Here is a 25,944-nt window from a genome sequence, read left to right on the forward strand (position 1 = left end):
ATATCTCAGAGTTCAACAGGTTAGGGGGGAGACGGCTAACACACTGGCCTGGTGTTTGGGGGCTGCGCTCAATGACGGCAGGGACAGGAGGAGGGAAAAAGGAAAGGGGGGATGGGGATGGAGGAGAAGGGAAGGTGAAAGCCGCAGAAATAAAGGGCAGGGAAGAGAGGGCAGTGGAGGCAGGCAGAGCAGAGGGGGCGAGAACACGGGGGAGGCGCGCGGGCGGGCGGTCCTCCCGCCGGCAGGGGACGCGCTCCCGGCAGCCCCGCGCCCCGCCCCCCCTCCCCGCCAGCCGCGCCTGCGCCGTCGCTCCGCCTCGCCCGGGATGCTGCTGCCGCTGCTGCGGAGTAGCTGCTTCCCTTCCTCTTCCCCCGGCGGTGGCGGCGGCGGCGGCGGCGGCGGAGCGGACACGGGCGCTGGGGGCCGGCCGGTGGCACAGCTGCAGCGCGGAGCCCGCGGACCGCCGGGGCCTCTTGAGCGCGCGCTCGCCCAGCCCGGGGCCGACCCGCGGCGCGCGGCGGAGGCCGAGGGAGCGCCGGGGCCCGGGGCGCGCGGCGGGCGGCGGGCCGCGCGGGGGCCGCATGCGTGCATGGATCCGGGCGCCGCGCTGCAGAGGCGGCCCGCGGGCGGCGGCGGCCTGGGCGCGGGCTCCCCGGCGCTGTCGGGCGGCCAGTCCCGGCGGAGGAAGCAGCCCCCCAGGCCGGCCGACTTCAAGCTGCAGGTCATCATCATCGGCTCCCGCGGCGTGGGCAAGACCAGCCTGATGGAGCGCTTTACCGACGACACCTTCTGCGAGGCCTGCAAGTCCACCGTGGGTAAGGCTGGCCGGCCAGGCCGTGCATGCGGGGTCGGCCCCGGGGAGCCCCTGCCTCCCCTGCCCCGCGCCGGGTGGAGACCCCCGTCCCCACGCAGAGTCGTCCTGCGCCCCCGCCCTGCGCCGTCACGAGGCCGGGTGATGCGCGGGGCCCGTCCAGCCCGGAGCTTCTCTCCCCGGAAACCCCCGGCCCACTCGTTACCAGGAAAAAGGTGGTGACAGGTGGGGGGCAGGTGGGCAGCATGGTGGACTCGAGCTGTGCCCTGGCTAGATGGCCAGAGTGCGTCATGTCTGGTGAATTTTGATGCCCTAACTTTGCCGTCCTAGGAGTAGGGGTATTTCCACTGTCAACCCGGCTTATTTTCTAATTTTGAACTCACTTTTATGTTGCGCTGAAATAATGACGTTTTAAATTCCCTGTGGAGGATCTCCGGGGAATATTCAAACTAACGCTACACTAAGTTTCTTTTAACTGTAAATGCGGGGCAGAAGGACTTCAGCTATGTTTGTCCGTGACCTCAAATAACCCCCCAGGGGCTCCGAAAGTGGGGAGGAGGCCTCCGGCACCGGCAGGTGCGTGAAGTATAGCGAAGTAATTACAGAACCAACCGGGTCAGGAAGTATCGTGTCCTCAGGATGTAAAATTGAAACTGCAGGGAAGTTTTCCGATGAAGTCACATGTACAGGCCTTGGCGTTGAGGTCTGTCAGGTCGCAGTGGGTAACAGCTGCTTCTATGGAAAACCCCTTAAAAGCTGTCAAAGGTAGGGGAACCCCGCAGATGAGATAGTTCTTCGAAAGGAAGATCAGTCACCTTCAGTAACAGGGAGGGATTCCCCTAGGGGAGGTCCAAGAAACAGTGAATAAATGGTATGTAAAATATGAAACTCAGAATTAAAAGTATCATTCCACACACTTGTACAAATATTTAGTATTGTAACCAGTGGTAGTTCCAAGGTGATACAATTTGGGGATGAACTGGCTTTAAGTTGTCGTGTAACAAAACACTAGTACATTTAAAATGTCTTATTGGAAGACTAACCTCCCAGTTTTTGTATTGTCATTTTGTTTTGTTTGTGAGAATGTGTTTCCCTTCATGCTTTTTTTAATAATAGATCATTTTGGACATATTTGTGCTCTCTGTACCCTGTGTGTTTTTAATATCTTGGCCTTGGAGTCGTGACATTAAAGTTCAGTAGCGTACCTTAGACCTGGTTCAGACATCCAATCTTGGATCATATAAAGTACAGGGAGTTATTGAACCATCCAGCGAGGGTTTATACTGTTATTTTAGTACCTGGCATAAGTGAAATAGAACTAAAAGCAATTCAGAATTATCCATCTTTTACGGCTCCACGCTTAAAAATATGTGAGAATGAAGAGTAACATAGCTGTACTAGGTGAAGAGAAACTAGCACAGGAATAATGGGTGGATAACAGGGCTTGGGTGGCTGGAGGGCGAGATGGGGGATGAGCACAGGTGTGCTTAGAACTGGGCAGAGGAGAGGTGAGGAGGGGTTTTTTAAGCCGGGGCCGCAGTGGAGCAACACCCGCACAGTCTGGGGAGGCATCATTAGGGGACATCGGGAATGAATGCCTCAGGACCTTAGCTGCCAGGCCGTGGAGTGTGCACCTTCTCCTGTAGCAGCAGGAGCCATAAAGGCCTCTGGGTACAGCCCTGGCAGGGTTGCATCGGGTATTTGGGAATCGGGAAGAAACCGGGAGGCGAGGGGACCAGGCAGTCGGTTTCTCTGTCCTCTTAACAAACAAGCGTTAACGCACACGCCTCCCCACACCACTGCTGTTGTGGGGCTCCCTGTGAACTTGGACTTTGTCTTGCTCATGTTTGTTTCCTCCATAAGTAGCCTGTAGTGCTCAGCTTGATAAGTGTTTATTAGTTGTGGGAACTTCAGAGAAAGATGCTAACTTCTGGTCTGACCCAGAGTGTGAGAACACTTTAAGAAAGTTAACCCCCCTTCAATCTCTGCCTGTGAGCTGCTTTTCCCTTCCACTTATCAGATCACTTACTGAGCACCTACTGTGTGCTGGTGCTGTGCTACCCACGGGGGCTTGAGTGAAGAGGACAAAGTCTCTGTCCAGATGTGGCTCAGAGCCGTGGGGCTCGGGATGCTCCAGGGTGATGAGGGGAATGTAGAGATGTGTACAGGCTGGGGAGCGTGGAGGAATTCCCCCCAGTTGGGGTGGGATGAGGGCTGAAGGGGGAGGCTTCCTCTGCACTGGAATGCTGTAGAGATGAAGTTCATTCCCCGCATTCCTTTAGAAAAGCGCATTTAAATGTGGCGCTGGGTGTGCTGTACACTTGGGGTTGCCTCACCTGAATGCCTCACGCAGGTGGCTTGTAGGGTCCTTCTGAGGCCAGTTGTTGAGTTTCGTGTCCACGGAGCACAGTCAGCTCTGCAGATCCTGCTCCGCGGGCCCCTTGCCCTCACCCTGTATGGCTGGCAGAGTCTGGAAAAGACCATGTGCCCCGCAGCCCGGCACAGGTGCTGACCCAGGAGGGTCGCTCCAGTAATGGCTCAGCCAACCTCAGGCTGGAAGCACGCATCTCCAGTGAGTCAGACCCACTGGACTTTCTGTAAAAGATCGTACCAGATATCCTGAGGAATTTGAGGTAATAAACCTATTTTGTAAAGTTACAAATGAACAAAATGATTTTTTTGTTGTTGTATTATTAATCAAATCAAAAGTTGATTTGGTTTACAAGACACACAGAATTCACCAGGGTATGAAACTGAAAAGACTGTTTTTAATAATTGACGTATTGGGACTTCCCTGGTGGCACAGTGGTTAAGAATCCGCCTGCCAAGGCAGGGGACATGGGTTCGAGCCCTGGTCTGGGAAGATCCCACATGCCGCAGAGCAGCTAAGCCGATGTGCCACAACTGCTGAGCCTGCGAGCCACAACTGCTGAGCCCACATGCCACAACTACTGAAGCCCACAGCACCCTAGAGCCCATGCTCTGCAACAAGAGAAGCCACCGCAATGAGAAGCCCGCGCACCACAACAAAGAGTAGCCCCCGCTCAGTGCAACTAGAGAAAGCCTGTGTGTGCACGGCAACGAAGACCCAACGCAGCCATAAATAAATAGAAAAATAGATAGATAAATAAATAAATGATTGGCCTAGTTAATGGAAATTGTCTAGGTGGAGTATTACTTTCAAATGGGATTTTGTGTTCATGGAATTGAGTTACTTGGTCTGATACGGCTGGCGTGGTTTGACGGGCTTTGAAAGCCTCAGGAACAGCTTTTTGAAGTTTGAAAAATGGAAAAAAAAACTAGTTGACTAGAAATTCACAAGTCTCTAAAAAAAAAAACTCATAAAATTATGTATCTGTCAACCTTTGTTTTTTAAGGATTGGAAGCTAACTGTTAAGTTTGTTTGGATCGAAATATTTTTATCAGGCAGCACCCTGCCTCCACCCACCCAGCAGCATTAAATTTCTAGAAAAACATTCTAGAAAACCTGGGCTCTTGATATAAGCTTTGCCATAAACTAGTTTGTGACTTTGGATAAGTAATGTATTGTCGTTGCATGTAAAAGTTTACGGCCTATTAGTGGTAGCTACATTTCTTGAGCATGTACTGTGTACCAGCAAGAGTATACTCTTTCTAAACCTCACGACAATCCTGAAAGTTTCCCCATTTTACAGATGAGGAAGAGAGTCCCAGAGGGTAGACAATTCATCCACAGTGGCCCAGCAGTCAGCAAGTGGTCAGGGCCAGGGCTGCAAGTGAGTTCCTTTTGTCTGTCTGTTCCTTAGCTTACTTCGAGATTTAAATTCACTTTATTCTGAAATTTTGGATGGCTCAGAATCAGACACCATGAAACCCTTTCCTACCTGCCTAATTTGGTCCCCCTGAGAGCCCTGTGAAGGTAGTGATGTCATCGATCTATGGTATCATTGACATTGACTTTCTTTAACTATGCCCCTATCATTTGTCACTTTCCTCTGGATATTAAAATACTGCTCTGAAACTTGCATTTCTTACCTAAATATTCAATTATTCAAATATCTTAAGCCTTTTACGTATTTATTAAAATATATTTAAATAGAGGAAAAGGAGGAGTAAGACAGTTTGGACCAGAATTCTCATTTCCTGGGCAGTAAAGTTTCTTTCAAAGTGCCGGAGGCCAACATAGGATTGCCATTTCTTTTACTTTGCCATGTAAGGACATTTTTTAACAATCCACTACCACCGACTTTAAAAAAAAAAGACTTAACATGAGGTAGACCAAAAAAATTAGGAAAGACAGAATATCAGAATTTAAAAGTTCTTTTGAATTCAGTTTGAGAACCTCACTGCTCTGTCTTCATTTTTCTCATTTTGCATCCATGCATTAAACTTCACAGCCTGGCCCCTGAGAGTAAGTGGTCTTAGAGGGTTGATAGCACTTGCTGGAAGCGCTGTTCCCACTCAGTCACGTGCCGTGGTCTCTGTTCTCAGTGCGCACCTCTTCGGGTCCCATGTGCACTCGGGAAGCTTGTTCCCAGGGCGGGGAAACGTCGTGGTGCAGGTGACTGGTTCATCAGGGCCAGCAGTAGAGCTGGAAGCAGAATCGAGAGGTCCAAGGAACAGGTGGATGTAAATGCTGTGCAGGACAGGCTGTCTGTGGATTGGCCTTGAATGTTATGGGACGAGACGGATGAGATGCAGGCCGTCAGGTTCTGGTCTGCTTTGCCTACAAGCAGTGGAGCTGCTGTCAAGGGAAATCGACTGCTTGTACTTTATTCTGGAAATTTAGGTCACAGATTTTTGTTCAGAAACCCAGAATGATCGTTTCATACTGGATTAAAATGATAAGCTGTGTGTTTTGTGCTGCTTTTCTGTGATTGTGTGCAGTCTTTTCAGCCATAGCTGAGCTGCCCGAGTGTTTCACTCAACGAGGGAGTTAGGGAGAGTCGTCCGAATTCCCACTCCGAAGCCCAGACTCCGAAGCTCTCAGTGTCAGCCCCTCCCCTGCCGGGATGATGTAACAAGATGACTCAGGGAGAAGGGAGTGGAAGAGGAACGGTCAGTTTCTATGCCAGCGTATGCTGTGCAGTGTGTGATTTGGCTTATTTAATGCACCCAGGGCACGCTGATAGGCTGTGCAGAGCGCATTTGTGGAAATAAAGTAGCTGTCTTTCAAAATAAGTGTGGAAAGTTGGCGATCCCGGTTGTTGAGGTTGAATAAAAATCTATTTAAAGACCTGGCTTATGTGCCTTCAGCCTTTCTTTCAGTGTCGTGCACTCACACTGCAGAAGAAAGTTCTGCTTATGCTCGATGATAGGGATCCAGGTTCTTCAAGATTGCCTGTCCTGCAGCTGTGGGCTCTGCGGAACCATCGGCCGAGGGTCTGTGGACTAGCTTTAGGAGGCAGCCTGGGTTCCTTCGAGAGCTGATAGGGCCAAATTATTCTCCAGCCTTGTATGCCAGAAACGTCGTTCTTGTGAAGCATTTGCTTGAATTTGTAAGGAAGGCATAGTTTTGTGCACTAGTCAGCAGGTCTTTCATGAGAGGCTGCTCGTACTTCTGTAAGACTCCATTCCGCAGGCCATTTCATGGTGCAGGAAGCACACCTGCTCACCTGGCTTGTCCTTTTCAGAAGGGGAAGTGAGTCCTGAAGAGGGCCGTGAAAAAAAAAAATGTTAGGGAGGATGTAAAAAGCTACACTTTAACAGAGGAGGAAGGGGATTCTTCTCCTTTTGTCCTTTAGTTGCACAGCTTTGATATTCAGAAAGGATTTGGAAAGCCAGAACTATAAGCCTAAAATAGTGCCCTTAATTGGATGGGATTTTTTTTTTTTTTTAAACCCTTGAACTTTAAAACCAGAAAATACAACACAGGCTTAACAGAACATTGTATGCCGCAGGAAACCTTTTCCCCCCAAATCTGACAGCCTCCTCTGTTTGGTGTCTAGTGCTGACCTAAGGCCTTAGTTTACAAAACCAAAGCACAACTTGCAGACCCACCTCCGGCAAGCTGGTGATGGGGGTTGCCCGGGATCGCAAGTCTTCTCGTTGTTCCAGCGTAATGTAACGCAGAAGCTAGGCCTGCTACACAATCACGCACCCGCAACCAAACTTTCACTTTTGGTTTTTCATTTAAGACACTGCACTGTCTCCTTGGCCACTCCCGTCATTCTCGAAGCTCCCGGCAGGGGGTGGGGGTGAGAGGGAGGAAGAGTGTGGGCTTGGGGGGGGGGGGGGCAGACAGTCCTGGATTTAAGTCCCAGCTCTGCTCACAAGCTGTCACTGTCTTTAGGCAGCACCTTAACTTCAGTTTCCTCCTTCATGAAAAGAAAAAATAGAACTCACACTCTGTTCCTCTCTGGTGCTACAGGAACGAAATAGCTTATGTACCTGGACCAGAAAAGGCAACTATAGATGTTCCCTTATCCTCCTAAATTATACTACAGATGCAAAAACTCTGCAACACTCCAAAATATAATTGTTATCCTTTAAGGCTGCGTACTGAAATACATACAGGTGAGCATGAAGTGTCAAAGTGTAAGCACAGGACCTGGGTAAAGTAGAAAGGCCCTTGAATTTCCCGGCATATTTTATGGGCCCGTCTGATCAGTGGTAAACTTAGTATTTAGCAAGTGAAGAAAATGTTACTGATCTGCCATTTGATCATCTGGGGGTTTTTCTTTTCCAGATCTTCCTCCCCCATCGACATTCTCTTCCTCTGGTGACCAGGAGGTTGAAATGACTCCCTGCTTTTCAGCCGGGGTCTGTGTGTAGCCAGAGGATAGAGCCAGGCCTGCTCGTTTGGAAGCAGTCTGAGCCGGCCAGTCCCTCACTCTTGCTTTTTTATATATTTCCCTAGCAACGCAGAATTCCTTTTTTGATGTTAAAAACATGTTTACAGCTCCCTCCCAGTAGTTGCCTCCATTCTTGCCTTCAGGTGAGGCTGTGCAGAGACCTGGGAGGCGCCAGACTGCCTGGGTTCAAATCTGCGCTCTCACACTTACCCACCTGTTGACCTTGGGCAAGGTACCAGCTGCCCGAGCTTCAGTGTTTCATCTGTAGAATGGGGACAATGACAGTATCTACCTATAAAAGCATCAAGAAGATCCCTGCATTGAGTTACTATACGCAGTAAAGCCGGGAGACATTGTTCTTTGTCTGCAAGGGGAGCACATCCTTGCCCATGAAACTTTCATGACAACGAACACGCACCCCCTCTGGAGTGCGTGACCTCAGACTCCCCTCTCCTTGCCGGATGAAGTTCACGTGTGTCCATGTCTGTTCCAGCCAAGTGCACGGCCATCTCCTGCGTGTGTCCGGGTCAGGGATGGTGGGTGGTCTTTGCTGAGGTGCAGGCCATCCAGTCTGGACTGAGAGGGGCAGGTCTTGTTAGACTCGGGGTGGACATTTAATATCCTCAGACCTGAGAGCATTTTTTAATGACATGCAGTCATTTAAACTATTTTAATAGTACCTGCTTCTGAGATGATCAAAGTATTTTACAGTTACAGTAACTTAGTTTCCATTTCGTTGAATTCTCATAACTCGGCTTAGGTAGGAAAAGCCCCCCATAATATTAAACGGTAAGGTTTCAGAGGTTCGGGGGCCTCCTGGGGTCAGTACTACAGGAAGGTGGTCTGCATTGCCTGCCCTTTAACGGGCGCTCTCCCTGAAAGGCGGTGGTCAGGCAGAAGGCTGGCCTCATGTTCAAGAGAGGGTTTCCTAATGTTAAATTTGCCTCTATCTGTGTGACCTTGACACATTTCCTAGTTTATTTTCTCACTGTCAACTCAGTGGAAATGCTGGGAATCCTCTCCATCAGTAGTCCAGGATTGGGCGACACCGTCAAGGATAGATGTCCTTGGAAGAAAAGCCAGTGTGTGCACCTAAGATAGTTATTATAAATTGGCAATAACATCGTAACCACTGCTTGAATTGAGACCTATTTCAGAGTCTGTGAAATCATCCATGTTAAGTAAACTAGAATCGTAGTCTGGTGCCAACTGCAGGTCCTCGTTGTTGGGGGCGGGTGTGCGAGTGGAGGAGGGACGCTCAGCTGTCATCGCAGGCATGGGCCGCCGTGTTATTTTTGCTTTTATTTTGCTTCTTGCTGGAAGGGAATGTGAAGAAAGAAGCTTCTGTTTATTTTTGCTATTTTCATTTTTGTAACTTTTTATGCCCCAGCAAAACGTAACACGGCAGTTTTTTTTTTGTAAATGTTTTGCCTTCAAGGGAACTTAGAAATCTAATCAGCACCAAGTGCAACAATTCTTTATGCTCTTGCTGAGATTTATGAAAGATAAATACAAAGATGACAGCGCAAGGGTAAACGTTGTTCTTTAACAGCCCCTTAACAGCCCTTTAACAGTGACTCTGGGCCATTTGCAGATTTTGCGCTTTTCCTTGTTTCCACGCATCTGACTTTTATGTTAACAACCTTTGGTTGTGGGCAGTGTTACAATTTTGAATCTAGGCTCTGCCCCTCAACTGGCAGAAGTGATCATGACTTTCAAGCAAATGACCTTGGCCTCGCTGAGTATAGTAGTGCCTGGCTCACTGGGCTCTGAAGGAGCCCACGTGCTGCATGTCAGGCACAGGGGGTCTGACAGATGCCCACTCTCATTGTTATTAAAGGAAATTAAGATCAAGCCGACTTGAATAGAATACATAGCTACACCCATTGACAGAGGGATTACCTGTGTCCTTTCTGATCAAAATATTTTTAGGAAGACTTCATACATTGGTTAAGCTTAAAGAAGGGTAGGCCCCTGTCACGTGGCAGGACATTCACTTAGTGGACCATTTCCTGTCTATGTGACTGAGTAAACTGATACCGTAATAATCCGCTGGGAGGGGCGCGTGTAGGGAGAGGATCTGGACGTATTAAGACTGACCATCCTCTCAGGTTTTACCATCAGTAACAGGAATTGTAGGAGAAATGAAATGCTCCATTTCCAGGGTGATGTGTGTGAGCTAGGCGCCCTGAATTCCACCACTCTGTCCACCAGGCACACTCAGGACAGAACATCCGCCCTTCCTTCCTACGGTTTAAGTGTGTGTGTGTGTGTGTGTGTGTGTGTGTGTGTGTGTGTGTGTGTGTTTCATCATCAGTCCTCAATTTCCTCTTATTTCCAAGAAGAGTCAGCATTTCTCCTTACTCACCAGCGTTTGATGGAGAAGAGGGGCAGGTTTCCATTCACCAGGTTTACTGGGTCGCTGTGGTGGGCCAGGCAGTGTTCTAGGCTCCAGGGAGCCAAAGGTGAGTGTTCCTGTCACATGGGGGAGACCCACGGAGCCACGGGGCAGGGCTGGAGGGGGCAGAACTGGTAACATGGATGAGGAACGCGGGTAAGGCATGGGGCTGTCGGGAGGCTCAGATGGGAAGCACCTAGGACCGAAAAGGTTCCTGGGCAGAAAGGGAGGGTCTCCAAGAGAGAAGAGCAGAGGAAGGCACTTTGCCAAGTGCCTGGGCTGTTGATTTCGGTCTGGATGACTCAACTCTTTAGGGGCAGGACTGTCTCCACCACCTGGTGGAGTGGTAGGCTGGCTGCTTCCCATTGCTTAAGACGCTATAGGAGGGGACTTTCCTGGCGGTCCAGTGGTTAAGACTCCTCACTTCCAACACAGGGGGCAGGGGCTCGATCCCTGGTCGGAACGGACATGCCACGCGGTGCAGCCAAAAAAAAAAAAAAAAAAAAAAATTGACACTATAGGAAACTTCGTTTTCAGCAGAAGTTGCCACTTTTTTTTTGTCCCTTATTTGTTTATAAACATTGGTCCTGGGCGGCCCTGCTCAGTCAGGAGTCTCTGTGCTGACTTTTCTCAAAACGAATCCCCTATTTGAGGCTATTGGTGACTTGTTACCTTTTGTTAAGGATCATATATAATTTCTATGACATGTAAATGTTAAAAATAGCGCCAAGATATTTTTGACTTGATGTAAAAAGGCTTTTAAAAGATGTGTAGTTGTATACTTCAAGGATTTGTTTCTAAGCTATAAATGGAGTAAGTTTCCAACCATTACCAGCTACTTAGTGGCTGTTGGATATGGTAAAGGAAATTTCATTTAAGAGAAGGGACTATTTTAATGATCTGTTTTCTTCTGTGGAAGATTTAGCCACTGGGTATTTTTCTGTTGTTGTTAGTGATGTCATTAACCTACTCACTAAAACTAGGTAGTTTCGGCTAAACAGATTCTTAATCCTATTCGCTGTTCGCTCATCTTTGCTATGTTCTATTGAAATTAGTAGTGTATTTATAATCACACAGTGATAACATTACCACTTATTCCTGATTTTGACTATTAATGCCCTTTCCTTTTATTTTTACTCATTAAACTTTGTGGTTACAAAATAGCCACAGTGCAGGACTGCTGAAGTGGGAAAGTTGTTCAAGTCGGTTGACAAAAAGTCCTGACATGTTCAGGCTCAGAACGGTTCTTAGCAGAGAAAACGGCCTAATCAAAACAAAAATTGTTTGTGCTGGCTGTTTCGAGGGATTCTTGTAGTTGACGTGAAACAGAGCTCACGAAGTATCATCGGCCAGTTCTTTTCAATAAAATGTAGCTGGCACTGCAACAAGTCTCAACAAGTTGCAGCTCCCTTAAGTAAAATTTAAAAAAAAAAAAAAAAGGAACTAGAAACAAAAGCAAAACAGAATAGTAGTCATGGCAGAATATGAATTTGATTTGTAAATTGCTATCACAGAGTAACACGGTGAGGCCCTAATTTTATGCTAATATCAGGAAGAGAGGGTTTTGTCTGAGCTGTGCCTTTTTAAAATCAGAACGTAGCATGTAGGTCCAGGCTGGTTTCCAGGCCTGTAGAATATCACGTTAGGCTCTGCTCTTACCTTGTGGTTGAGTCATGAAGGATTCTGCTTGGTCTCTATTTGAGGATGTTCGTCGTGTACAGACATGCTTCCTGTTTCAAGGCTGTCTGCGAGTCAGTTGACTCGGGAAAGCAAAGCTTTTCCAGAACTGCAAGTGAAATTGGCTTAACCACCGTTTGCTGTGACCTTTGAAATCAGGGCAGGTGCAAGAGATTAAGAACCAAGATGCAGTAGCCTATTCTCCAGCTGTGACATTTTATATTCCTGCCACTTTTCTTTGTTGTACAGACCCTGGTCCCACCCAGGGTTGTAAACATGTGTTTTGTTTGCACTGGTGTCTGCAGTGTGTTACTAATTATAAAAGTCAGCCGCATGCCTTGGGCTTCACCTCAAGAACATCATCTGACTTTGAAGAGCTGCATCACTGCCCCACCCCCCAGCCCCGCCCCGGTAGAGACCCCGCAGCATCGGGACCCTGGATCCATGAAGCAGTCACGATATAGTTCCTGTAGAGATTATGTTTCCAGTTCCCAAATTTAGCTGGCATCCCTTTGGTTTATTTTTTCTTAGCTGTGAAAATTGTGTAAAAAATATTGTTTTGAAATCTTGAAGTTTTCTATAAGTGAGAAGTATATAAGGTAACATCCACAGATGAAAATTTGGTTTAAAAAATTATCTGAAGCTTTAAGGGCTGAATTGGAAATGGTTGATGATTCATGCTGGTTTACTTGTTACCGTTTAAGTAAATAAAAAATGAAATTAAGTTGTATGAGTAAATTTTTAAAAAATAATTCCTCTTCCACACTATTGACAATATAATAATGTCACTTTTGTGAATGCTAAAAAATTTAATACAATAATTTCTAAATTCAGACTAAGGCTGTTTGAAATCAAGACTGAGTTTCCAGTGTAACATGTAAGAATTTTCCCCGAGATAGCATGCTTATAAAACCATTCATTTTTCATGTAGTGATTAGTTGTAATTAATGGTTTTTATGCTACATCTCTAGTAGTCATAAACTCTATTATGAATATGCTGCATCTCAAGTTCAGGGTAAAACCGAACATACCTTGGCTCTTCAGTTGTGCCGGGAAGCACAGAGTGATGGTCGTTACGCATACTGGCAAACTTCTGCTTTCTCCTTTTAGGATTTAGTGTGATCAGTTTTTTTGGTTTTTCTGATAATGGCATAAAAATGTACAAGTAGTATTATTTTTCTGACGAATTGCATTGTTTTTGCTTCATCTTCGTCTGTTTTATTTACAGGTGTTGACTTTAAAATCAAAACCGTAGAGCTAAGAGGAAAGAAAATTAGGTTACAAATCTGGTAAGTGGGCATCTACACCCAGTCCTGCCACGTGTGTTTACCAGTCCACATGCTTGTCTAATACAATTAACCGTTCAAGCTGGTCTGTCGCTCCTATGTCTCCGCTCCTTTGCTCACATTCAAGTGGAATGAACGGACCTTCCTTCAGGGGAGAGTTCACTTGTCAAGGGAGAGTTCAGGAAAGAGTCCACTTGTCTCAGATCCCATTTGCACATAGGAGTTGTGGGGAGAAGAATGTGACTTTTATGGCAACTAGTTTGGAGCCTTTAGTCTCTAGTTTCACATCATTTGACAAAACCGTCATCACTAAAACGATGGCTCCGCTGCTCGTCTGCATGTTTTTCACATTGCTTTGCGAGCATTCAGAGAAAGGCCAGTGTGTTCCTCCCCGGAGTTGCGCTGTCTCCTGGCAAGTCCCCCACAGGCTGTGTCCCTGGTGGCACCGCGTGGGGGCCACCGTGGGACACGCATGCCCTTCCAGCTCCATTGCCGGAGCCATGTGCCCTGAGGCCCTCTGTGCCCCATGGAGGGGAGCCCGGAGAGACTGGGCTCCCTGCACGTCAGGAGCGTGTGAGAGACTAAACCAGCCATGTGCGGACCGCTCAGCACTCGGCACCGCGGGGACCCCCGGAGCCCCTCTGGAGGAGGGCCCGGGGGCGGCGGCAGTGGGGGCGGCCCTGCCGGGGGTGTCCCAAGTCGCCCTTGCTGTTAACACGGTCGCGCGGCAGCATCTCAGCCACTAACTCCTCCCGCAGGTAGACCTCAGCTCTGAGTGTTTGTCCGCCGTGTGTGTGTTGCTTTCATCCGCGTTCATTGCTGCCACGTCGGTAGCTCCATCGTCACCTAACGCTTGCGTGTTAGTGCCATGCCTCATCCTCACCCGTGTCCCTGTCTGGGGCGCCACTGCCCCCGAACCAGCGGAGGAGCTCGCCGGCCGTCAGGTAATGTCTGCATTGGTGACTGCTGACTGTTTAACCCACTTGAAGGATTGGGGTGGGGAAGTGTTGCTTTTCTGTTTTGTGTTTTTGTTTTTCGTATTTTTGTTTGGGGCTTGACTATGAGACGTTTATGGTCTTGCCTAAATACTTGGTAATAGAAAATGGGTATTTCTTACTCTGTTAGCCCATGACTGAAGAAGGCATCAGGCTGTGTGTGTGCATTGCTGCCCAGGTTTTGAATTCTGGAAATAGCAGCAGAGTACCTTTCACGTGAGCCGCTGTTTCTAACCGTACACTCTTTAAGGTAAAGACAGTCTTTAGGGACTTCCCTGGTGGTCCAGTGGTTAAGACTCTGCGCTTCTACTGCAGGGGGCACAGGTTCAATCCCTGGTCAGGGAGCTAGGACCCCACAGGCCACGTGGCGTGGCCAAATTAAAAAAAAAAAGACGGTCTTCAAAAGGATTCTCGGAGGCTTCCCTGGTGGCGCAGTGGTTGAGAATCTGCCTGCCAACGCAGGGGACACGGGTTCGATCCCTGGTCCAGAAGGATCCCACACGGCGCGGAGCAACTAAGCCCGTGCGCCACAACTACGGAGCCTGCGCTCTAGAGCCAGTGAGCCACAACTGCTGAGCCCATGCGCCATAACTACTGAAGCCCACGTGCCTAGAGCCGGTGCTCCGCAGCAAGAGAAGCCCGCGCACCGCAACCAAGAGCAGCCCCTGCTCGCCGCAACTAGAGAAAGCCTGCGCGCAGCAACGAAGACCCAACACAGCCAAAAATAAATAAAAATAAAAATAAAAAAATTTATTTTTTTAAAAAAAAGGATTCTAGGGGTGTGTCCACCTCTGTACCTGGCACCTGTGAAGGTTGCCTCACAAAGGAGACACAGCTGTTGTGAGAACGTTTGTGACGCACAGTGGGTGACAGCAGTGTCCCAATGATGACACTGTCACCTGTCCAAAGAGGCACATCCTAGGTGATGTGTTAATACTTGGGTTCCGTCTCAGGCAGGAGTAATCTGATTTACAGAGGTATTCACATCCAGGTGTCCTGTGCCCTGGAACTCTGCTCACTACAGGCCTTCTGTGCCGGTGACATTGGATCCTTCTGGAATCCAGCTGCCTTCCTTTGAATCTGAGCTAAGAGGGCCCAACCTTGTGAATCCCGCTCTGGGGGGTAGAGTGTGAGCGTGCAGCTATGGGAGATGCACGCACGCCCCGACACCACGGCTCTCTGGGATGTGAAAGCTGCCTCCACGTCACTCCTCTGCTGCTCCTCACCCTTCGCACTTCATTCCCGGAATTTTTAAAACTGCACAATGTTGGTGGAAAGTATAACTGAGGGAGGGGCCGTCAGATTCATTGAATTTTTTTTTTTTTTTTTTGTGGTACGCGGGCCTCTCACTGCTGCGGCCTCTCCCGTTGCGGAGCACAGGCTCCAGATGCGCAGGCTCAGCGGCCATGGCTCACGGGCGCAGCCGCTCCGCGGCATGTGGGATCTTCCCAGACCAGGACACGAACCCGTGTCCCCTGCATCGGCAGGCGGACTCTCAACCACTGCGCCACCAGGGAAGCCCGTCATTGAATTTTTTGAGAGGTTGATTGCCAGTTTTCTACAGGGAGTGTCCCAGGGATTCAGTGAGGAAGTAGAGTTTGTCTTTTCCAGGGGGGTTTTCACCAGTGAATAATGTACCTACTGACGCCAGCTACCTGCTAGTCCCTTAATACTTGAAATAGGATTCTTATCTGAAATAGGATTTTTATCTTCTGGAGTATATTATTTAAGGAAGGAAAAACCTTCTTTCCATCACTGTGATCCCGTAGGTAGGAAGGAAGCACTGGAGTCGCGGCCCAGCCGGTAAAGGGACGCGGGGCTTCTTTCCCCCCGGGAGCCGTCCTGAAGCTGTGGCTGTTGTGACCTGCTGTGTCCCGGGTGTGCTGTCATCACTTTACTCTGTCCCGGTCGAGGGCGTAGGGGGAGCCGATGTGTTGGAAAGAGCTCTTCAGAGACCCTGTGCTCTGACCTAGACTCAATCCATGGAAGCTTCACTGCTGGCCGGTTTTCACAAGGAGGTTGTGTTAGTAGACATGCATTTTTTCTTGATGATTTCTGGATGTAGCCAATCTAAGAAAGTATTATTTACTACAGCTTCCTAAAGGTTTAAGGTAGCAAAAGCTGCAGATGTCATTGTCATATTTTTAGGTCACACTTTATGTCATTGCCACATTTTTTAAGTCCCTTGATTATCTGTGGTTAGGAAAAGGACCATTTTCCCATCTCTGCTTGAAGCGTTTCCAAGTGTGTGTATATAGAACTTGGTGAAAGTATAGCTAAAATAAGATGTCGACCAGAATGTAGTTTCATGAATTTGTATCCACATGCTGTCTGGAAATTATTCACAGAGACTTAGGTCTGTTGTGTTGAGATGGACTTGAAGCTGAGAACTTAGCCTCCCACCTTTAGGCAAACACAGAATTAAGATGCTTCCTATGAAGGCCTCTTGTTCTGTCCAGTGCTCACTGGCAGGGAATTTGGTCTTCACCAGCGTTCTTACGTTGACATCAAGTTTGTTTCCTTTCATTCTCTGCTTGAAGAGGTAGAACGCTTCATACACTGACTTTGGTTCCTACAAATTAAGAATTGTGTCATTTAAACTGATATATTAAATTTTTAAAATGACAGTCTTTGAATTCTCAAAGCATGGTTGCATTACCCAACTGTGGAAACAGGATAGCAGGAAGTTTTCAATTTGCACCAAAAGCAGAGAGAGAAATAATAATGAGATCACAGGCCACCGGTAATAAATGATGATTTGGCTGACAGTAATAAGCTGTAAATCTGTAAGAATCAGCTCTCAGTCATTACAGTGAAAATTCAGGTTCATTGAGATAAAGATGGGAAATACTAGGATTCTTCATCTTCATAGGTAGATAAACCAGGATCCGGGCATTGGTATCGTGTTATCATCTAGCTGTGTGAAAAGTGGAGAGTACTGTGGAATTTTTGTGGTACTGGCTCAGCGTAGGTATTTAATATACACTTAACTTTTGCAACCCAGACATTTTGGAAATGTGGAATAGTCTCTCAAGGGAAGACGCTTTTCTGCCGCAAGCAGTGTGAATGAGGCACAAAGAGACGGAGTCAAAGGAATGGCCTTAATGTCTCCTCTCTGGGGTCTTGTGAGCTGGCCTTATTTGGACTTATTTGTGTTACAGGTCGCCTCAGAGTTTGCCTCTCGAGGTCTCCGCCCTCTTTCTGTGTGTCTGACTTAAAGCGGAGAGAGTCAGCTAACTTCACAATGTTTCTAAGATCCCTAAGTGTGCTACTCATGTAGCGGGTTTTTTGAAACTGTATCAAAAATGCCCGTTACGGGCTCCCCTGGTGGCGCAGTGGTTGAGAGTCCGCCTGCCGATGCAGAGGACACGGGTTCGTGCCCCGGTCCGGGAAGATTCCACATGCCGCAGAACGGCTGGACCCGTGAGCCATGGCCGCTGAGCCTGCGCGTCCGGAGCCTGTGCTCCGCAACGGGAGAGGCCACAACAGTGAGAGGCCCGCGTACCGCAAAAGAAAAAAAAAGAAAATGCCCGTTACTATCTTGATTCCTTGATTGTTGGGTTTTTATTAGAACTTCTAGGGATCTGCTGTCGCATGTCGTGCCTGTAGGTTACAGTGCTGTATTGTACACTCAAAAAAGTCTGCCTTCAGAGGGCAGATCTCATGTTAAGTGTTCTTACCACAATACAATCAAAATAATTTTTCAAAAACTTGTATTATTTCTAATTTCTCTGTTCCTGTGCCCCCAGTTTCTGATCCTGATTCAGTGAATATGTATAGAAACGAATGTGAAATTGATTTAAGCTAAAAGTCAGCTTAAAACTACTTAACATAAAGATTCATGAAAGTCCGTAATTCCCAAAATGCTCAGTGAAGACCTTGTATCCGATTGCCGTTTGAATTTGTGGTGCAGCTATCATGTGCTAACCACAGATTTCAGAGTAGAAAAATGTGTGTTATGTTTGCTTTTTTTTTTTTTTTTTTTGCAATACGTGGGCCTCTCACTGTTGTGGCCTCTCCCACTGCGGAGCAACAGGCTCCAGACGCGCAGGCCCAGCAGCCATGGCTTACGGGCCCAACCGCTCCACGGCATGTGGGATCTTCCCGGACCGGGGCACGAACACGCGTCCCCTGCATCGGCAGGCGGACTCTCAACCATTGCGCCACCAGGGAAGCCCTATTTTTGCTTTTTAAAGAAATGAGTGAGAAATGTTTTATCAAATCCCAACTTGAACAAGCCAGCACTTGTGATAGGAAGAGAAACCACAGTCTGAAAGATTTCACTCTTTTTTGGTTTGAAAGTATTAATTATGCCCCTAAATGTCTAGGATCCTGGAAATAAAATTGTTCAATGATTCCTTATATAAATGAATGGTATCTAAATCAATTCCTTCTCACCTGATTTGAAGGTGCATTTTTGTGTCTCTAAGTTGGTTTTAGGAATCCTGAAGAATGCAGTTCCCATCATTTTCAGTGTTCCAATTTTGGGGCAGTTCTGGGTCAAAAAATAAAGTTCAGGGGACTTACCTGGCGGTCCAGTGGTTAAGACCTCGCCTTCCAGTGCAGGGGGTGAGGGTTCAATCCCTGGTGGAGGAGCTAAGACCCCACATGCCTCGCAGCCAAAAAACCAAAACAAAAAACAGAAGCAATATTGTAACCAATTCAATAAAGACTTTAAAAATGGTCCACATCAGGGGCTTCCCTGGTGGTGCAGTGGTTGAGAGTCTGCCTGCCGATGCAGGGGACACGGGTTCGTGCCCCGGTCCGGGAAGATCCCACATGCCATGGAGCGGCTGGGCCCGTGAGCCGTGGCCGCTGAGCCTGCGCGTCCGGAGCCTGTGCTCCGCAACGGGAGAGGCCACAACAGTGAGAGGCCCGCGTACCGCAAAAAAAAAAAAAAAAATGGTCCACATCAAAAAAAAAATCTTAAAAAAAATAAAATAAAGTTTGTTTGCCTTGAAGTGACATCCACTTTCTGTATTTTACCCATGTAACCTTTTGTTCAACACCTGTGGATCGAGGGCCCGCAGTGGGCCAGGCACCCACTGGACCCTGGTGGACAAAACAGACCGGCCTCAGGTCCTGGGCCTTCCAGCCAAGGGCACAGGGCAGTCTTACAGCCTCTGGAGCAAAGCAAGTAGCCTTGTTTTACCAGAAAATGAATTTGCCAGCGAGCTTCGTCGTTTGTTTGGGCATGATGACATATCCCTAAGCGGAGCTAATTTGGTGGCAAGTCTAGTCTGATCAAAGCTGTAAGTTACAGCACCTTTGCCGTATGTGTTCTAGGGACACGGCCCCACAAGTTTCACCCCATCCAATGCGTTGGGAAGAGGTGTCACATCATCTCCCCATTTCAGAAGCTCACATGCTGTCCTGTGAGAGGCTGTGGATGCCTTGCAGGGGAGAACCCCGTTTTCTGTGTACCCCACCGCCCCTTCGCTTCCTCTGCCACGAGCCACCCATGTCACATGGCCCTGGGAGTATGCCGTGAGTTAGGGTTCTTCAGGAAAAACTAAATTATAGGTGGTCTTTAAAGACAGTCTGTAGATTGTCTTTAATTATAGATTGTCTACAACGGTAGTTTGTAACTAAAGATTCTTTTCCTGATCAGAAGGCCCGCTCTGTTGAGCCTCGGTTGTAAATTTGTGATGATTCTCAAGCAGTTTCTTGGCTTCTTAGGTTTAGAAAATGGGTTTCAGCCAGCTTCTGTGCACTATTAGTGTGCGTGTATCTTCATGTGGAAACGGACAACTTTTCCTGGAGGGAAATAAAGCTTTAGATTTCAGGGCAGCAGTCAGAGAGTGATGAGCTTGGTGGTTTGCAAAGCCATTTGGTACCTCTTCTCCCTTTGCCTTTGACCACTACTCTGGAGGGATTAAGAAGATAACAAGACCAATTCTGTAGCGTTTTTCATTAGTGGGGACTCCATCAGCAAAATCAGATATTCACCGTCGAGTTCAGTTAAAAGAGTTCTAGGCTTAAATGTTTTCAGTTATCATCCATGCATTTTGTCATTGTTGATAACCACCTAGTTTATGGTGTGTTATACTTTCCACCATTTTACACGGCATTTGCTTCTCTTCAAAATCTTGGTTTGAAAGAAATTGGGGCTTCCTTATGATTTTGTTTGGATGTACTTAGCTCAGAAAAGCTACCCCCACTAAGAGTGAATATGCACAGATGTGTGAGGAGTTGCTCACAGTTGGGCTGAGGCTCTCCCTGTTGTTGTTCAGAACTAATTTTTGCTGCTGTTTCTTAGGGACACAGCAGGTCAGGAGAGATTCAACAGCATTACCTCAGCTTATTACAGAAGTGCCAAGGGGATCATATTAGTATATGATATCACAAAGAAGGAGACATTCGATGATTTGCCAAAATGGATGAAGATGATTGATAAGGTAGGTGTTGCGTTTCTCTCTCAGGTGTGAACTCTTTGCTTGTAGGTGTTAATCATTACAAAAGGAAGAAGGGAAACATTTATGGAGCATGTTTTTCCATCCTGAATGTCATTTAATCCAGATGACAGCGTTCAGAGTAGGTATATAGCCCTGCATCATAGATGAGGCAGAGAAGAACTAACATGTCCCCAGGATCCCGTTATAAATAATAGAGCCAGGATTTTTATTCTGGTACCTGGGCTGTGTGACTTCAAAGCCCAGACACGCTCATTGCACACTGTCCAGCTGCATCCCTGGAATCAGATTCAGGACTCCTTTTTTCTGCAGAAAGTTCACTTGGACGCGCACTTTGTGAGTGTCCACAGAGTGACAGCCTCCCAGGGACAGCCGTCTCCACTGTGCCCGTGGGAGACGCCAAGGGCCTTGGTCACCACGGGACCTCTGCCCTCAAATGAGAGATGGCCTTCACCTCCTCACTTTGAACTAAAGAAGAGTTTATCCTTTGGACCACACTTGACTATATGGAGACAACCCAAGTCTATATGAATCATGTAATCTGTGGGTTCCCCTCTGAGAAACGGGGACCCAAAATACACATGTAGACGACACAGCCGCTGAGGGTGAGATGTGGTGGTCAACAGTGGCCACATTTTGAGAGTTTTTTTCCCCCTTATTCAGTAATTTGATGTTTAGTTCCTTTGTATAACAAGCACACTTAGTATATTATAAATTGGATTTTGTTTACAAATTGTATTAAACCCATCTGTTAGATGATGTTGGAGAATGTTCCTTTGTGTAACAAGCACACTTAGTATATTATAAATTGGATTTTGTTTACAAATTGTATTAAACCCATCTGTTAGATGATGTTGGAGAATGTTCCTTTGCAGGTCTTACTAAGCACATTTTCAACGCGTGCCTCTTTAAAGTGTGTTAGGGACCAGGGTTGCCAGGGTTACGGAGATGTCGGGACCCAGGGCGGGTCTGGGCTCTGGGATGGCGAGTCTCGGGATGTGATGTCCTCCCCTGCTGAAGCCCCGGAGTGTGCTCCTAAGGACCTCAGACAGGGGCGCCCTCGCTGCCAGCTGCCAGCACGAAACCGAGGGATGGAGCTAAAACCGAAGGCAGTGGCCTCCATGTTAGGGGCTGCTGTTCTTTTAAAACTTAGAAATGGAGCTTAACTTTTCCTCATTCTAAAATTAATGGTACCTTGCCATTATAGAAAATTTAGAAAACCAAGAAAAGCACAAACGTAAATTTTAAAAATCTTTAGTTCTGTCATCCAGAAAAACTAGATTGGGTCCCTGCTCTATTTCGTTTTACACCTGCTTGTTTAACTAACTATTGTCACAGGGGCCTTCCTGTGTCAGCTTAATGTTCTTCCGAAGTTTTTGTTTTGTTTTGTTTTGTTTATGGCTTCATTCTTTTGTGTACTTTATTTCATTCTTCACCTGCTTTGTGGGATTTTTAGGTTTTTTTCAACTAAGTGTAAAACTTTGCCTATATTTTGAGTCACTTCCCTAGGATAGATTCTTAGGAATCATGGGTCAAGGGTTGAGAACATTGTGCTTCGTCAGGCCTGTGACCACAGTGCTGTGAGCCCGGCAGGAACCCTGCCCGGGACAGAGTAGATGCTCAGAGATCGTGAAGCAGGTGGTCGGAAGGGTGAGACGTGTTGCCTTGGTTGATGTTTCCCGTCGTGTGTGATGTGCCTGTCTTTGAAATGCAGCTTCTTTTACAATCCCACAGTACGCTTCAGAAGACGCAGAGCTTCTTTTAGTTGGAAATAAGTTGGACTGTGAAACTGACAGAGAAATCAGCAGACAGCAAGGTGAAAAGGTGAGGAAAGGGGGGCAGAGAGGGGGTGTCAGCACCCACGCTCTGTACAGTGAGCACTCTGTGTGCTTTCCCTTTTAATAAATGACTTTATAATTATTTCATAATTTTTAAAAAGTAATCACTCAGTTGCATCCTTCTTATTCATTTGCTGTTGTTAACTTCCTGCTCCTTTAAATTCATTTTGAAATGGAGGGGAGAAACACACATTAGTGTATCCTGCATTATTTAGTATCTCACCTGACATCTTATACAGAGAAATATTCTTTTAAACCATATAATCGCTTTCGTCGTGGTTTTTCCCTCACTCTGACCTTCCGTGGAGAAACTGTGATACTCACGTTTTAAATGTCAGATACACTACAGTTTAGAAACTTGGGCATGTAGTTTGACTTGGCGTCACCTTACAGGTTTTGTTTTGTTGTTTTCTTGTCATGTAGGAAATTGGCTACACTTGTGAACTTTACATTTGAGGGTAAACAGGACTTTCCAGGCCTTTCGTCCCAGCCCTTCCCTGAAAGCCGAAGCCCCAGAGCTGTCCGTCCCCCGTCACAGGCCCCGTGCGCGTACATTAGATTGTGTTGCATCCCCGCAGAGAAAAATAATTTGTTTCCTTAGTTTGCACAGCAGATAACTGGGATGCGGTTCTGTGAAGCAAGTGCCAAGGATAACTTCAACGTGGACGAAATATTCCTGAAGCTTGTGGATGACATCCTGAAAAAGGTAAAAAGAGAGAATCGTACATCGTGAAAGCGTTTCATCTGAAACCTGTTCATTGTTTCCTTTGCTATTTTTTGGTTGGGAAACTTTTACGTAGAAAGGGAAGCACAGGGGTCATCGTCAGGCTGAAGACCAAGGGGGCGAGGACCCGGCCCAAGGAGCCAGCTCGCTGCCGTGGCAGCCTCTCCCCACGTCCCTAGTGCCACGTTCCCGTCCTCGCTCAGCCTCACACGTGGTCTGGGGAGCGGGTGTGACCGCGGGCTGTGTTATTTGACTTTTGCTCCTCTCTCGGAGTTTTCCGACAAAGGACTGAGTTAGATACAGACAGTGGAGGTCTTGCCCCGCCTTGGGGCCCTGCTGTCCGGCGGGACCTGAGGCCGTCCCGGGGCCTTTTGTGGCGCCAGGTGGCAGGAAGATGGCTTCACTGGACAGCAGCACTTTGTTCAGGCATCTTTGGACTTGCATCCAAAGATTTCTTAGTGAGATCTTTAAGTGTATTTGTATTACTGTTACACATAATCGACTCTGTTCAAACGTAATTCAGAAGCTTCTAATACAATGGCTGTCTGTACAATTACCAGGAGAAGGTGCTTCTTTCTTTAGTAATGGTATAACCCCGGAGAACACAGAACTGTTTTTTCCTTTTTTGGTACGTTAAGTTTCCATTATACTGGACTGTGAAAATAAATGTTTATGGGGTCCGTCGGCTCTCTTCTGCCGTAGGGTGTGAAATAGGCTGCGCGGCATTTGTGTGACGGTTGAAGCTCCCTGAACCTGGTTCTTAGGTTTTGGCTTAATGTTTTCATGCCTAATTAAATTCTGATGATTGAAGAGCTTTCTATACAAAATACTTTGGTCTTCTATAATGGTATGATTTGTAGTCTTTACATATACATTGTTGGGTTAAAAGGTACTTGTCTTTTTCTTTATCCTCAGATGCCTCTGGACATGCTGAGGAACGAGCTGTCCAATAGCATCCTCTCCTTACAACCAGAGCCTGAGATCCCACCAGAACTGCCTCCACCCAGACCACACGTCCGATGCTGTTGATTCACTACTTTGGAGACAAAGTGGGAGCAATTCCTGGAGAGGGGAAAGTTTCCATTCTGCACTACAATCATTTTGACCATTTCCTTTCGCACTTTGTAATCCAAGTCAGAGCTATACACTAACTTGTAAATACGCAGATATGCAATCCTGGGTAAGTTTTGGTTATAAATGACATATTTCCCTCCAAATTGTTATATTTCATGCATTATCCCGGTGCCTAGTGTATGTACACTGGGAAACGTAGTACTTCTAATACGAAGAACAGGAGAAATGAGAGCTATAATGTTTCTTGAAATAAATAATTGTCCTTGTTAATTGTATTATGAGGACAGAGATACTCTGATAAGAAGAAAGAACGTGGTGCTTTGCTTACTGTTTTAAAGAAAATTTGCAAAACTAAAGACTTTTGGGGGAGGGGGGAAAGCGATCTTGAATGCTTTTTCTTTATTTACATTTCTCCCAGCCGTAGCATCTTTGAAGTGTTGGAGTGTTTCCCACAAAGCAAGCCCATTCGTAGCCGTCTTGAAGGTTATTTATTCACATTACGTATTACTGATAGAATATGACTAGTTAGAAGGTAGGACTTGAATTGGCCGCGAGGCCCGAATCTCTCTGGTTTCCTGATGGACATACCCTGTGCTTTTAAGAACTACAAAGATTCAATAAAGAAATGTTTTTGAAACTATAGAAGATTTAAAAAGAACACTGCTGTCCTAAACAAATCTTGTTTAAAGGAGTTTTAAAGAGATACATTTTACTATATCAAAGAACGTACATGTATTTGCCTAAACATTCTATATACCTTTGTAATGATAAAACTTCTCCCCTTGATGGTGAAGCTTATTCCTATTAAGCCTAGACTGTGTTCTTTTTTTTCCCCCCTGGTCTGATAATGAATTTGTGAACTCTGTCTTTGGTATATCTTTTCTTAAACTGCACTGTTTGTTTAGTCAAGGTAAATAAGTCATTATGTATTTGAATAACTTGGCGTGTCTTGAGTGTTGTGATATGAGAAGCGTTGTGGTCTTTCTACACTAATGAAATGCAAATAAAATTTTGTATTTATGAATGACAGTTGAGTTGCCACACTTATTTGTGCAGTTACAAATTACGTGTTTGACAATATTCTTCCAAAACTCCACATCTTAATCTTTTGAGTGTCTTCGATAAGAAAAATGCAGCCTCCTCCTCCATGGAAAACATTTTGATAGTTTCTCAAGAGTTTTAAGCATAGAACTACAATACCACCCAGCAATTCCACTCCTGGGTCTACATCCCAAAACATCAAAAGCTGGGGCACAAACAGATGCTATACACTAATGTTCACAACTTTATTCGCAGTAGCCAAAAAGTGGAAGCAACCCAAGTGTCCGTCAGCGGGGGATGGATTCTGACACAGGCTGCAGCGTGGATGGCCCTTGAGGACGTCATGCTGAGTGAAATGAGCCAGTCACACGAGGGGCCTAGGCTAGTCCAATCCACAGACACAGCCCTGGTGGGTGCCAGGGGCCGGGGGGAGAGAGGAATGAGGAGATACTGTTTAGTGGATACGGAGTCTGAGTGCAGGATGATAAAACTTTTTGGAGGTGGACGGTGGTGATAGTTGCACAACAATGTACTTCATGCCACAGGGCTGCACACTTTAAATGGTTAAATATATGTCTGTTTACAGATAGTGTCCTCAAGAGAACGTTCTGTTTATCCTCAAGAGAATGTTCTGGTTAATGTCTCTGCCTTCTGCCGTCCAACAGCCAGTCACGGATCGTGCCGATCATTTACCTGTTGTCTCGCCTCCACGACGGCCCTCCTGTGCTCTGCCCTGTGATGCCAGGGCCCCAGCTCTGAAGGACACCTGCCAACACCCCTGCTCTTCCCGTTAGACCTGCTGCTGGGATGAACTCGGGGGGATGGGAGGAGAGGGGAAGGGACTTGCCATTTTCCCCCCCCCCCGCTCTTTTCCCCTGCAGAGACAGCTGACCTTCAGCTCCAGCTCCCTGCGG

The 25,944-nt window shown here is 46.9% G+C and overlaps 1 protein-coding gene across 1 annotated transcript; it reads left to right on the plus strand.

Moving 5' to 3' along the window:
- The first annotated feature begins 324 nt into the window (after positions 1–324).
- On the plus strand, positions 325–25,018 carry RAB12 (RAB12, member RAS oncogene family). Its single transcript, XM_079942562.1, has 6 exons — positions 325–815; positions 12,888–12,948; positions 20,200–20,338; positions 22,088–22,177; positions 22,793–22,897; positions 23,831–25,018. The coding sequence occupies exons 1-6, from the start codon at positions 326–328 to the stop codon at positions 23,942–23,944; spliced, it is 999 nt and encodes a 332-aa protein (XP_079798688.1). The 5' UTR covers position 325; the 3' UTR covers positions 23,945–25,018.
- The last annotated feature ends 926 nt before the right edge of the window (positions 25,019–25,944 follow it).

This window comes from Stenella coeruleoalba, assembly GCF_951394435.1.
Source record: "Stenella coeruleoalba genome assembly, chromosome: 14".
Taxonomy (NCBI): Eukaryota; Metazoa; Chordata; class Mammalia; order Artiodactyla; family Delphinidae; genus Stenella; species Stenella coeruleoalba.